Consider the following 14,046-nt stretch of genomic DNA (forward strand, 5'->3'; position numbering starts at 1 on the left):
AAGCATACATTTAAACGGATATTGTATTGTTTCTTTTTTTTTTAAAAACCAACCGTGATGTTGACTTTCCTAACTGGGAACGCGCTGATTAGAATCTACTGCAGGTAATGTACCGACTATTTATCTCACACAATCCCATGTCAAAAAACCCGAACTATCCCTTTAACCTTGAATGCAGTGTTGTGATTCATCATAATGTTAGTTACGTCCTTTATTCATCAAGATTCAACTTGATGAATAAAAGATGTAACTATCAGTTTGGTATCATACCATCGTCTTATCTGTCTTGTTTTCTCCAGTTCACCTCCAGCCACCTGAGTACCAATGCCTGCTCTGGTATGGAAGGGTCTGTTCAGTCTGTCCCTGACTATGTCTACTCTCAGTTGTCCAACCCTCATGGTACCTCACCTGAGACTAAGAAGCTCCACCAGGACATCTGCACTGTTTCCCAGAGGGGTATGCTGCAATTAGAAACCGAATATAATTACATATTAATAATAATTACTATCGTACCAAATTATACTACTAATTATTTAATATAGCCTACTACTATACAGCATTTAAAAGATCATAGTCTAAAGAGATATAAAATACAATGTCATATCAGATCCAAAATATGCTACAGTTACACGCTGTTGTACAAATGATGCTGTAATACTTCACATTGACTACTTCCATCATGGACCTATCCCTTCATTAGACAGCTGTAATTAGAGGAGTGTAATGCATTATTATATTATGCGGCTGTTATCATTTCACTTTCCTTACGATCATTAACTAATTATTAAAAGAAAACTATACCGTAAACTAAAGTCAAAGCACATTGAGTGACATCTGGGTGCTCCTTCACCTGTCCATTGTAGTCTGGATGTTGTCCGTAGTCGTGCACGTTGTACATACCAAAAGTTTCTACTCCAATATGTTGACACACATTCGGCTTTGGAAGCTGCCAGTGCATTGAATCTTTATTTCCCACTGTTACACACTAATTTGATTTTCTTAGAGGGTAATTGGCAGCACATTAGCAGCAACAACACACACAGAACTGTACCGTAAACTGAAGTGAAAACCACCTGCAAATTGTGATTGTTTTTACAGTTTGTAAGTGATAAATCAAACAGTTGTTACTAGTAGTTCCGTCATTAACTACTTCATCATTATATCACAATAAACTCCCTACAATCAAATCACGCACAGCAAGTTTCCAAACAAGTATTTTAAACATAATATTCAGGCCACATGTATATAATCACACCCACGTTATTTCCTGATCAATAGTGACAACAATGACTTAAAATAAGTGTAAAAACAGAATATCATTTTAACTCATCTCTAACATTTAATAATGGATCTATGTGGAAAGGCAGTTGCACAAAATACAAACTGCCTTCATATTCTTAAAAATAATTTTGAATATTTACAAAACGCTCAATGTCTAACAAAAATAATACATTGTTAAAAAATTAATGCCACTTGCAGAGCAACAATATACTACTGATGTTTGACACACTGAAAGATACCTTGACTGATTTAATCCACATTTCTCCTAGCAGATTTGTCACATTTACACTCCAGCGGAGAATACAGACTAAGAAAAGAAAAATTGTTCCAAGTTCAGCGGAGACTCAGCTTCATCACATCGCAGGTTGTATTAGTTTCAAAACTGTTGAACAAATACAGATGACTGGCGGTTTACATCATACTACCTATCAGAGCGCATATCAAGAGCCGCCACAAGTTAGTTAGCGTTAGCAGTTCCTTGTTGACTCGAAAATGAAGAAAGGTAGTGTGTGGCGTTACAGTCTGCTCGCGGGAAGAGCACCTCATAAATAAATAACAGCGCTGTCCAAACGAATACTCCTTATGAACTCAGCAAAAGTGTGGTTGGTTGTGACACGATTTGTAAACGGAATACAGCATTATGGCTGTAGAGTAGCCGCGAGAAGACAAACAGTTGAAAAAAGCGAAAGAGTAGCGGAAAGATACAAATTTATAACTTCCAGTCGGGACTTTCAAAATAAAACCAGAGCGGATGTAGGATGCAGATCGTGGTTTTGGTCACAGCTTGCGATTCCACATAAAAGGATAGTAAAATTATCTTTTGGCCAGATTGCCCATCCCTACATACACTCCTTTTTGCTTAGGTTTTACATGAAAACATGACTTTATAGAATGACCACGCTATCATCTTGGCTTTTATTTGAAAATATTTACCTTTATCTTCCTGCCACCTGACTAACTTTCTTCATTCTTCCATTCAATGAGGAAAAATGAAAAAAGGAATTTCCAAACACTAAAGTTAATGACTACCGTATTGTAGGTCAGATAATTTTTACTATTGACAATTTCCATCAAAGATGATGGCTCCCGCATACCTTGACTTTTCATGGCCATCAGCAGCATGCTAACGCTGACTAATTTGCAGCTCTGGATATGCGCTCTGATAGGTAGTATGATGCTAACTGCCAGTCATCTGTATCTGTTTAACAGTTTTGAAACAAATGCAACCTGCGTTGTGATGCTGTGCTGGAATGAAGCTGCGTCTCCGCTGAGCTTGGGATATTTTTTTCTTTTAAACCGTTCCGTGGAAGTCTCAATCTCCGCTGGAGTGTAGGACAGTAACATTACAGCTGTGCCCATCGACACACGTGACAAATCTGCTTGGAGAAATATGGATTGAATCAGTCAAGGTAACTTTCAGTGTGTCAAACATCAGTAATATATAGTTGCTCTGCAAGTGGCATACATTTTTAAACAATGTATCATTGTTGTCAGAGGTTGGAGCGTTTTGTAAATATGCAAATTATTTTTTTTAAGAATATAAAGGCAGTTTGTATTTTGTGTAATTGCCTTTCCACATATATCCATTGTTAAATGTTAGAGATGAGTTAAAATGATATTCTGTTCATTACACTTATTTTTTAAGTCATTGAGTGATGACAATGTCTTAAAAATAAGTGTAATAAACAGAATATCATTTTATCTGAAAATAACATGGATATGATTATTTATATATATGTGACCTGAATATTACTGAAACTTGCTCTGTCTGATTTCTTGGTAGGGAATATGTTGTATTATAATAAAAATGAAGGAACTACTCAGTAACAACTGTTTGATTTATCACTTACAAGCTGTAAAAACAACCACAGTTTGATAGTGGTTTTCACTTCAGTTTACAGTAGAGTTCTGTTGTAATGTGCTGCTAATTACCCTCTAAGGAAGTGTTTTTGTGTTTGTTGTGTTGCAGTTCATTCTTCTCTCACATCCATTCACGAGGTTTTATCCTTGGAAAGAGAGAGACTGAGGGAGGCTTGGACTGGTCCGGACCTGAGACAGAACACCTCTCACCAGCTCGCCACACTGTGCAGCACACTGTCTGAAGTAACATACACACACACACACACACACACACACACACACACACACACACACACACACACACACACACACACACACACACACACACACACACACACACACACAAAGCCAAGAGCTGCTGCCAAAAGCATTAATTCTAAATCACAACATGACAAGTCTATCTCTCTTTACCTCTTTGTTCACTTCTTCACCACCACCTCTTACTTTTCCTCCTGGAATCCCAGAGCTAGAACAACATAAAACACAATTTTGCACAAAAATTTAAGTATCGACCTGCAAAATACAATGTAGGCCAAGCCCTCAGTGTCTGTTGGTGAGGGCTGAGTGAAACTGTTGAACAGGTTTGGGCTGTTTCTAGACAAGACGGGCCTAAGTTATCACAGGTGCAACCTGAAGGACAACACCTTAAGTCTTTCATTCCCTCTTTCCACATACACAATGACACAAATAACAGGATCGTTGTCACTCACTGAAACTGAGCAGTTGCATCCGTGGTGGGGCTTGTTTATTCCTGCTGTCAAACTGACGGTGCTCAGTAACCCTTCTTGTTTGGTGTTGCATGAGGTTTTTCTTTGGCTGCCTGCCCTGTTTTCTGTCTGTGCTGCATGTTACTGTACGTTTGAACAAAGGGGACATGAGTTGATGTAACTTCTCATTGTGAGCGATGCACTCAACAGTCAACAAGTCAGTTCATTCCTGCTCTCTTCTCTGCATGGAGAACACATGAGGGGTTGTTGGATGCAGCTTTATCCTCTGACCCTGCTAACAGTCAAGAATAGAGTGACACAATGATCATCACTATGCGTTGTGTGAATGCTATGGAGTCTGCATGATATTCTGATCATGTATTTTTGCTCTTCTGTGCTTCCTCTTCTTGTGTCCTGCATGGCTGTGTATGTGTGTGCATATCCATGCATGTGTATAGCTTGACATACAGTCACGTCTGACCAAAGTCCATTCACTTTCCCTGTCCTCTGACTCTACTGAGGGATCCTTCTGCACTGTCCGTCCGGACCAGGTGTGTACTGTGTTGTGTGTGTGAACGTCAGTTTGACTTTTTGTGTATGACAATTTCATGATCTTGCTGTTGATCTGTTTTGCATGTCTCATCATATGTGTCTCCACATGCCTGTTAGCTACGGATCTGTCTCCACTTCTTACCTTTGTACCTTATTTGTTTCTTTCAAGCAAAGACTTTAGTTTGAACCACCAATCCTTTTCTCCTCTTTGCTGTCCCTTTTCTTCTCTGGTGCCTTGTAGAGGACACCATCTATGGGCCGTCACAGTCATCGTGCGCCATCAGTGGCAGAGTCCATGGCAGAGTATTTTGATGCCAGTGAGGTGATCGTATGCGAGAGCTCGTCAGAGGCCGATCCTTCGGATGAGTCAGGCCTCAGTGACATCACCACCACCAGCACCTCAGAGCCAGAAGAGGGACATAGTGAGTGTTTACCTCGCAGCCGGTTATCTGTAGCAGTCAGACCATCCTGCCCAATCACACTCCAACACTTTCTGACCAACTCGACAGTAGATAAAGTTTAAATGGAATGAATGACTGACTCTGTCCTCTCCTCCTCCTCCAGCCACTGCTACCCTCAACTACAGAGCCAGCCTGAACAGCGCTCCTGACAAACTCAACTCAGTACCCACTGATACTGGTAACACCACCACTAGTGTTGACTCATTCATGTTGTGAATGAGTGCAGTGATGTCTGCTGTGTACTGCATACTATATACTGTGACATGACTTTAAGAACAGGATTCACATAGCTCACAGAACTATACTGAGACTTGGAGCTCTTCATGCACATCATATATAGTGTTATTGACCTGTAGTCTTATGTTGTAATAAATTAATATGAACTATTTTGGGTGATGTCTGCAGATCGGAGTTGCAAACAACACTTATTGTGCACAGACCCACTTTTTTTGATCAGCTTTTTCAGTCTATTTGTGTTCATGTCAGAAATGCTGCTGCCCCAGCAAACTGCAGCAAAAAAGGCATACACAAATGACCAAATGAGCAGTTGACGGCAGATTTTACTTTCAGAACCTATTTATTGGCTGGCCAGTTGAAAATGGCTTTTATCCCTACCATTGAACTTTTACAATATATATCTCAGCCATATACAAAAGAAAAATAAATACCTTTGGTTTGTGAAAAATAAATGTTACTTCAACTCTAACCAGTTGAAAATGTAAAAAGTAAAAAATAAATGCAGTCAGCAGTTAATACATAATGACGTGTAGATATTAGCTTAATGCTGTCAATTAGTCTACCCAAGTTAGCGTCACTGAGTTGGCTAATAATTCTACCTTTTCTCCGGTAATTCGCTGCCTTATTCCTCACGACTACACTTCTTTGACTCTGACCTGGTGCCTGAGGTGATGTCACTTTCAAGGCCGCGCGAGTAATTAACTCCAATAGGATCCCCCAACCAAGTGCACTGATGTCATATTGGACATTAAAGTTTATTGTTAAACTGTAAAATATCCTGCTTTCATTACATACCGTTTTCACAAGTGTGTGTATAGTGTTGGTATATATATATATATATATATATATATATATATATCGGCCAATATATCCATATCAGAATTTTTTTACTCCCTAATATCACCCTCGGCCCCAAAAATCCAATATCGGTCGGGCTCTATTTAATTCCATATCTGGTACACTTTAGAGCCAGGAGTTCTACCTTTGTGTGCATTATTTTCTCTGTCGTCAGACAAAAAACAACAATGTAGAATTAATGTCTTTAATCAATCGACAACCCCCTCCCCCCCCCCAACTAATATACTGCAAAATGCTAGTACATAGCAAATAAAAAAAATATATATATAATAAAATATACTGACATGCTATGAGGACTTGCTGCCAGTGCATCATTTGAATAATAATTATATTTGAAGATGTTTAAGTTTCTTTCAGTTATGCTGTTGGTGTTTCTGTGATCCAGGTCGTCGGACTGCTCTCCCTGCACCAGGAACAGACAACAGCCACATTGGGATCATGACCATCCTGTACAACAACATTGGCAAGGACCTGTCCAGAGTGTCTATGCCAGTCGCTCTGAATGAGCCGGTATCTTTGCTGCAGAGACTCAGTGAAGAGCTGGAGTACTCTGACTTGCTAGACATTGCCAACCACATTGACGATCCATTTGAGAGAATGGTGAGTTTGGTTTACTAAAATCACTAACTAGCTGAAGCTGAGATACAGCTTAGCTCAGTGCTAACCTTAGCATGATTGACATGATATTTATTTTTTAATGTGTATGTTGCTAGGTTTATGTGGCAGCATTCTCCATCTCTGGCTATGCCTGGGCTTCTTGGAGGTATCGCTACAAACCCTTCAACCCTGTTCTAGGAGAAACATATGAGAGTCACAGAGAAGACAGAGACTTCTATTACATTAGCGAGCAGGTAACCAGCAGAAAAAGATATACAAATATGTCAACATCTGGGTTTAGAACAAACTGTAATTCTGTGTTGCATGTTGTGTTTTCAGGTCTGCCATCACCCGCCCATCTCTGCCTGCTATGCTGAATCAGAGAACTTCACTTTCTGGCAAGGTAGGATCAGTGTATTCACTGATTAGTGCTGGATCCAGCTGTACTGTATGAGTACAGTTAAACATAACGCTCCATTTGTTTCTGTTGGTTTGTCTGCTCTCAGATCAGAGATGGAAGAACAAGTTTTGGGGGAAATCAGTGGAGATCATCTCTTCTGGACTGGTCAATGTTACTCTGCCCAAGTGAGCCACTGCTTTTCCTTTAACAACACCAGTCACAAAGTACAACAGATAACAGCCGGTTCTACACCTCTAGTATAACTACTAACATAAAGTTTAAGTACAACAATGTAGTAGTATGCCTGCTCATACAATACTCTAATAAGCTCTACTATATTGTGAACTGTTAAGTGGTGTGGAGGTCACCAGTGTAAGGTTTTTCATATTTTCATATCAATATTCTTTATACATGAAAAAAGCAGGCAGACTTCTGAGGAATTTCACTGATAAAAATCTAGCTCATGTCCAAATTACCAGTCAATTTATTTCTATTGCTAAAGCTAAACTTTTATATTGAGAAACTTTATAGTAGGTGTCAGTTCTTCAACGTTCTAAAACAGTAGCCTACACAGACAAGTTGCGCTGTGCAGCCACTGGCAGCTAGTGTTGTAGAGTGGCGAAGAAGATTTGATTTCTGGTAAGTAGCCTAACGTTAGCTGTTGGCCGATGTCACAGTGGACCACGGTCCAGGTCCAGACCTAGAGGCTGTCCTGTCCCCGACCTATAACCTATAAATTGCTGAGAATTACTTACTTAGTGTTTCTGTTTGAAATGATGCAGCTTTTCTCACCTTATGGCGCTGGTAACATAATGCTACTCAGCCAATCATTGTGACTCAGTGAGTGAGAAACACATACAAATGGTGAGATGAAATGAGAGATGAAGTTAGCGAAATAAGTTGGTGAGCCTCAGCATATGATGGCTCCCAGTAGTAGGCAACGACAGTTTTAAATTCTTTTTATGTATGTTTTCATATATGAAAAGACCCAAAATTAACACTAATTGGATTACTGGATTAATATAAACAAACCACAAAAAAGTGGTTGATCACTGTAACCAAGTGGTTTCTACTGTAATGAAATATTCTATAACAGTCATGTATTTGTTCATGTTTTACAAAGGGTTTAACCTGAGCCATACAACAATGGCAATCATACCACACCCATACAGGGTTAGTAGTATACAGCTGTAAAAAAATGTTGTGACTCATCGGTATCAGCTGATATACAAGTTCAGGCATCTTTATCAGAATCTGTGAGGAAAAATGGTATAACATCTAGATACTTGTATCCATATGTAAGATATGTAAATATCTTTTGTGTAAGGTGAACATTTTGTCCGGTTGACGTAATATTAAGGTATCTTTTTAGTGGAGCTTTTGGAGACTTGTGGCTGTTTTTGGCTTAGTCACTTCTCTCACATTAAAAGCTGTTGCACACGCTACAGACTGGTAGATGAAGTTATAAGGTGAATTTCAGTCTGACGTCTCGTAATAAGACTGACTGACTTTATTTGAATGATAAAATGAAAAAGACAAAAAACAAGAAAGCATCTTCTTCCCTGTGTTTAAGCCCTCACTAATTTCACTGTGATAAATATGGATGCATGTCCAGAGTGTGGAGATGCATCAGAACGCCTCTGAAAACAGGCAACAATACACAAAATGATTCAATGATCCTTATGAGGTCAAACATTATTGCACTGTTTTGTGTGTAGGTATGGTGATCACTATGAGTGGAACAAGGCAGTGACATGTATCCACAATGTACTGAGTCAGCAGCGGTGGTTGGAGCACTATGGTGAGGTGGTCATCAGAAACACAAACAGCAACATTTGCACCTGCAAGATCACCTTTGTCAAGGTGAGGACATAAAGAAAAACACACACACACTGTTGATGTGCTCCCTCCCTTACAAGTCAAAATAATGCAAATGGACTTTTCATCTGTCCCTTTCTCTCCTCTTTACCACTGTTTCCTCCTTATTCTAGTCTCGCTACTGGTCCTCAGATAACAGTAAGAACGAGGTGCAAGGTGTGGTTCTGGACCAGGCTGGAGAGGTGGTCCATCGCTTCGGAGGCCTCTGGCATGAAGGCATCTTCTGTGACACCCTCTCTACACCAAAGTGCATCTGGAAGCCCAGTAAGTGGCATTCCAATTGCCCAAATCTTTTTTTTTTTTTTTTTTTTTTTTAATTATTTTAACATATCTCCACATTGTCCAGTGTTGTAGTTCTTGACATGCACAATGTTTCCTGTTTAGACGTGCAGCCTGATGATCACTTCCAGTTCTACGGCTTTTCACATTATGCCAGAGAACTAAACGAACTGACACCTGACCTGAGGGCCGTTCTTCCTCCTACAGACACACGCTTCAGACCAGACCAGAGGTACAGACAAGAGTTTGATTTATTTAAACTAGTCACAGTGCAATGTAGATCGGGGCAATAAACCCAGAAAGTATCAAAACCGAAATTTAGAACCTCTCATCAATTTATTCTCGTTCATGTTGGTGAGTTCGGTTAATACTTTCTCCAATTTGTTGGTTGCATGGCCCAGAGTGATTGTTAATGAATTAGAATCAAGGTAAACCATAATAAATTGATTTGTCATATCACCCAGCCCCAGCACAGAGCCTGTTCAGAGCTTGTTGATAATGTTCCTGTCAGTCAGTTTAGTTGGGGAGGAACGGGTTCTGTTTACAAATTAACATTCTGTCACGTCACTGATTACATCAGTTTATTTGAGGTTAGGATCTTGACAACTGCTCATCCAAAACACTTCAGAGTGGACACTGCATTTCCTTGTGTCCTCAGAAATACATAAATACACTCGCCAAGTTTGAATCGATTTGGGCGTCGTGTAGCTCAGTGGGTTAAGCAGGCGCCCCATATGTAGAGGCTACAGTCCTCGCTGCAGCTGGCCCCGGTTTGACTCCCACATCGGACAGTCCTTTGCTGCGTGTCATTCCCCCTCTCTCTGCCTCCCCATTTCCTGTCTCTCTACTGTCCTGTCCATTAAAGGCACAAAAAGCCCAAAAAAATAAAAGTTTGAATCGATTTGAAGGAAAAAAAAAGGACAGATTTCTGGAGCTATTAGTTGGATTGATTGTCCTACTGCCCCATCTTTCATGTTGCCCAGTTGTTAAATTCCTGTTCCTCTTCTCTCCATCAGGCTTCTGGAGGAGGGGAAGGTAACAGAGGCAGATAAAAAGAAAGACGAGGTGGAGGAGAAGCAGAGGGAGAGGAGGAAGGAGATGGCCAAGAGAGGAGAGGAGCACATTCCAAGGTTCTTCAGGTGAGAAGTTGTGCTTTTGAGCATTTGTTTAAAGATGACCTGAGACCTCTCAACATGTTAAGAGTCTTATATGAATCTTTCAGAAAGATTTAGGTAAACAAAAAATAAGTAGTAAGTAAAAAATATTTTGATGTTAATTGGAGACACTCCAAATTTTGTTTATTTATACTATATACTATAGTGCGACAGTGAGTATGTAGTTGTATGTTGCACAGAATTAGTATGCATTTGATTTGGGACAGAACTTATCTTTTGGCTAGCCACAGTAATGACAAGAAACATAATAACTCCATACAATGCGCTTCGGTTTGTGAACAGATCATATACATGTGATGTGCTAATTTATTTCAAGATGCTAGACTAACTCTTTCTCCTTGTTTCCAGTTTTTGTGCTAAGCTAACTGGCTTCATACCATATCACTATACAGATATGAGTGAAACTATTCCTTTTAAAATGTTTATTTTTGAAATAAACAATTTTGCAGGAGGTGTAGTGAATGTTTTTCTTTGTGTTCTCAGGAAAGCTGTGGATGAGGCCGGCAGAGAGGTGTGGCTGTACAATGGAACCTACTGGAAGCTCCGCAAAGACCCAGGTTTCTCCAACATACAAAACCTGGAGCTGTATTAAAGTACTGTACCTCACTTCATGCTGAGGCTGGATGAAACCAGCCAGGTGCTAAACACATGCTAACATGATATTGATGAATAATGCTCTCCTCTATTAGTAAAAAGATTTGTTGTACTCATTAGTCCATTAATCTATGCTGTAGAGGAGAGGGACGTTTAAAAGCATACATGAACCTTTTGCTGTGTGTTTGTGCCACATAGAGGTGAAGTGCCCCTGTGGAACAGATAAAGACTGCTCTAGATTAAGCCGAATGGCTTTCCAGCCTTTTCCCTACCCCTAGCAATAATGGAGACATTAGATATAATTATTCATGATTCAGTATCTATCTATTCATGATTCAGTATCTATCTATAACAGCCCTGGAGAAAATTGTGGGTAAAAATCTTCAAGTATTTCTGTCAAGACTGAGACCTCTCTGCATGTAAAGTGTCTTATCTGTATCTTGGGAAAATGTCAGGTTATATCTTATACCTTTGCTAGTTTTAACATGTCTATATAATTATTAGTAGTCGGACTCATTTTTATTACAGTTGTGATGAGTTTGGAAATGAAGTGTCAGAAGCTTGCTTCCTGCAGAGCTAATTCTGATACTTTTGTGGTGTATTATAGGTGAACTGGTGCTGTCCTGCTTCTTTTCTCAGTGGGTCTTAATGTATAAACTCATGTTGATTTGTAAAGTCTGTGTGTATTTTATTTCATGATGTTTAGTTGTGGCACATTGGTGACGCATTGGTTTCTTAAAGTATCCTTACGCTGGACAAATACAGCTGACAGATGAGGACGTTTTTATGCTCTGTTGATGCAGTGAAGTATTTTTATTGATGTTTCAACAATTTATTTTAATGAGGAAAAAAGACTACTGTTTATTCCTGGTCAAATGTTTTTCTTTGGTTTTGTTTCAAATAAAGGGTTCTATAATCAACACTGTTTCTTGTTGAACCTTGGTCCAAATACTTCATGTCCAGAAGGTCAGAGGTAAATGAAAAGTTCAATGCAGTTGTAGTAAAGACCTATTATAAGTGATTTATAATTGTAATGGCACATAAGGACATTTTGCTTATGCGTGACACAGTTTGTGATTTTGTATCTGTGAAAGGTTCGATACAGATACACTTTACACTTTACTGCTAAATTAAGTATTTTATAGGCTACTGTTGTGATGATTAATCTACAACTGAGTGTGACAAAGTGGCGGTCATAAAGTAATGAAATTTTGTTGCCGAACAACGCCACCTGGGGAATTTCACCCCAGGAAATAATCACAAACCTTTATAAAGGGAGGCTAAAGGCTCCACAAGTTCGAAATCACCATGGGGCAAGAGACAGTGTTCACAATACAAACTTTTATTAAACAATGATTACTAAAAAAAAGTCCCATATATGCTGTCTATAGCACTTAATGTTAGATACAGAGGCCAAAGGGGAAGGGGAATGGACAGTGCTGGGTTACCTCGGCAGCCCCAAACCAATGAGGGAGGGGGAAGCTAAGATAACACCCGTGACACTGCACACACACAAACGGAAAACTTAAAGAACCACCACCAGGGATTGGGTCGCCGCCCGGAGCCCACAGCAGAATGATCTGAAAAAAGTTTAATAGCTGATTGTCTTGTGAACATTTTAAAGTTTGAATGAAGTCTGTAGCTGAAAGTATACTGAAGTAGTTGAAACTCAAAGAGGCTGAAGCTTCCAAGGATTTCAACATTCTCTCCATTCATTTCAATGGTAAAAAGAAATCGCAGATAAATATTAATATTTAAAAAAAATATGAATAGTAGAAAAAAGTTGCATACATCAGAACAACCTGAACGTTTTGATAGTTGGATGGTTTTTGTACAAAAAAGTATGAAGGAGTGGTTAGAGACCGTAGAAAGGTGGAGGAAGTCAGAATAACTAGAAAACGCATTTCCTGCTTAAAATGCATGTGAATGCTAAGAGCTGAATGAGATCCCTGAAGCAATGCTGAAGAAGCTGAAGCCATGGCTGAACATTAAAAGCAGAATTTGTAGGCTGGAGTTTGAATGGCATAAAATGGTTGAAAAAGACCTGAATTGTTGATGAAAAGCACGAAACTCGACAGAAATGTACAAAATGTACAAAACAGAAAAATATCTAACTTTACTAAGTTTTCTAAATGTTAAACTGGAGGAGCTGCAGTCCATAAACTGCAAAAGCAGAGAATTGAAACATATTGTTGAAACAGTTGAAAGCCAAATTATTTACTGGAAAAGGTAGAAGTAGGAATAAAATTCCTTAAAAAAGTGAAGAAGTACTGATGATGAAAGATGAACTGCATCCTAAACAGAAACTTAAATTTAAGATATCAATAAGCTGAATAATTGCTTAATATTCGGAAATGTTGTGAACACTTTAAAGTTTGAATGAAGCCTGTAGCTGAAAAAAACGTATTATTTCAAAAGTGAATGAATAATATCAAAAAGTTGAAGGCAAGGATACATCTCCTGAAGAAGCTAAAAGTTTTGATAGTTTAATTGTTTATATAGCACAAAGTATGCAGGAGTAGTTAACGACCGAAGGAAAGTAAAAGGATGATCATTATACCATCAGTGGAGCGGGTTAAATTCAATATGTCTGCTGCTGTATTTACTGTCTGAACTGGTATCTCCCAGTATGATATGTAAACAGCTTTCTGTCTGTGTGTGTGTGTGTGTGTGTTCTCTGTTTGTGTGGGTGTGTCTGTTTGTATCTGTGTGTGTGTTTGAGTGCCTGTCAGTGTGCCTCTCTGCTTGTCTGTATTTATGTGTTTCTGTGTCAGTTAGGATGACAAACTGAAATTAGCCGTCGAGTGCTTCCTGATTACAACTGGACTAAAACATATTTCCAGTGAAAACAGTTTAGAAGTGTGTAAATAATTTTAAGACTTCTGCTGCTTAGCTGTGCAGCAGTGCTATGCTGTGCTGGGAGAGGTTAGGCCCAGTCAGTTAACGTTACCCAGTCCTGTGTTGTTGTAAAGTCCAGTGAGTTGGCAGGCTTCCTGGTGGAGTGATGTCCTGCCTGGGTGTGTTGCTTCCGCTGTTATCTCCTTTGTTCTCCTCACAGAGTTAACTGTTCCATGCTAACTCTGCTTTGACTACCATTGCTTGGAAAATCAGCTGACCTTGTGTTGTAGATGCTAATTCTGAAGAGAACTTGGTTTACTCTCACTTAA

The 14,046-nt window shown here is 39.2% G+C and overlaps 1 protein-coding gene across 5 annotated transcripts in view; it reads left to right on the plus strand.

Annotated features, from left to right (window-relative positions):
• The window catches only part of LOC130184958 (oxysterol-binding protein-related protein 7-like), a 29,914-nt gene extending 18,115 nt beyond the window's left edge, over positions 1 to 11,799 (plus strand). For 3 of the 5 annotated variants that reach the window (XM_056401090.1, XM_056401091.1, XM_056401092.1), the window contains exons 10-23: positions 300 to 456; positions 3,251 to 3,384; positions 4,307 to 4,399; positions 4,642 to 4,822; positions 4,965 to 5,039; positions 6,342 to 6,556; positions 6,670 to 6,807; positions 6,893 to 6,956; positions 7,060 to 7,138; positions 8,672 to 8,816; positions 8,945 to 9,095; positions 9,216 to 9,342; positions 10,127 to 10,249; positions 10,769 to 11,799. In XM_056401090.1, the coding sequence (XP_056257065.1) occupies positions 300 to 456; positions 3,251 to 3,384; positions 4,307 to 4,399; positions 4,642 to 4,822; positions 4,965 to 5,039; positions 6,342 to 6,556; positions 6,670 to 6,807; positions 6,893 to 6,956; positions 7,060 to 7,138; positions 8,672 to 8,816; positions 8,945 to 9,095; positions 9,216 to 9,342; positions 10,127 to 10,249; positions 10,769 to 10,877 (1,791 nt within the window). In that variant the 3' untranslated portion in view covers positions 10,878 to 11,799. The remainder of the gene's footprint in view (positions 1 to 299; positions 457 to 3,250; positions 3,385 to 4,306; positions 4,400 to 4,641; positions 4,823 to 4,964; positions 5,040 to 6,341; positions 6,557 to 6,669; positions 6,808 to 6,892; positions 6,957 to 7,059; positions 7,139 to 8,671; positions 8,817 to 8,944; positions 9,096 to 9,215; positions 9,343 to 10,126; positions 10,250 to 10,768) is intronic. The other 2 variants (XM_056401093.1, XM_056401095.1) reach the window with 2 other exon arrangements.
• Positions 11,800 to 14,046: the final 2,247 nt, after the last annotated feature.

This window comes from Seriola aureovittata, chromosome 17 (genome assembly GCF_021018895.1).
Source record: "Seriola aureovittata isolate HTS-2021-v1 ecotype China chromosome 17, ASM2101889v1, whole genome shotgun sequence".
Taxonomy (NCBI): domain Eukaryota; kingdom Metazoa; phylum Chordata; class Actinopteri; order Carangiformes; family Carangidae; genus Seriola; species Seriola aureovittata.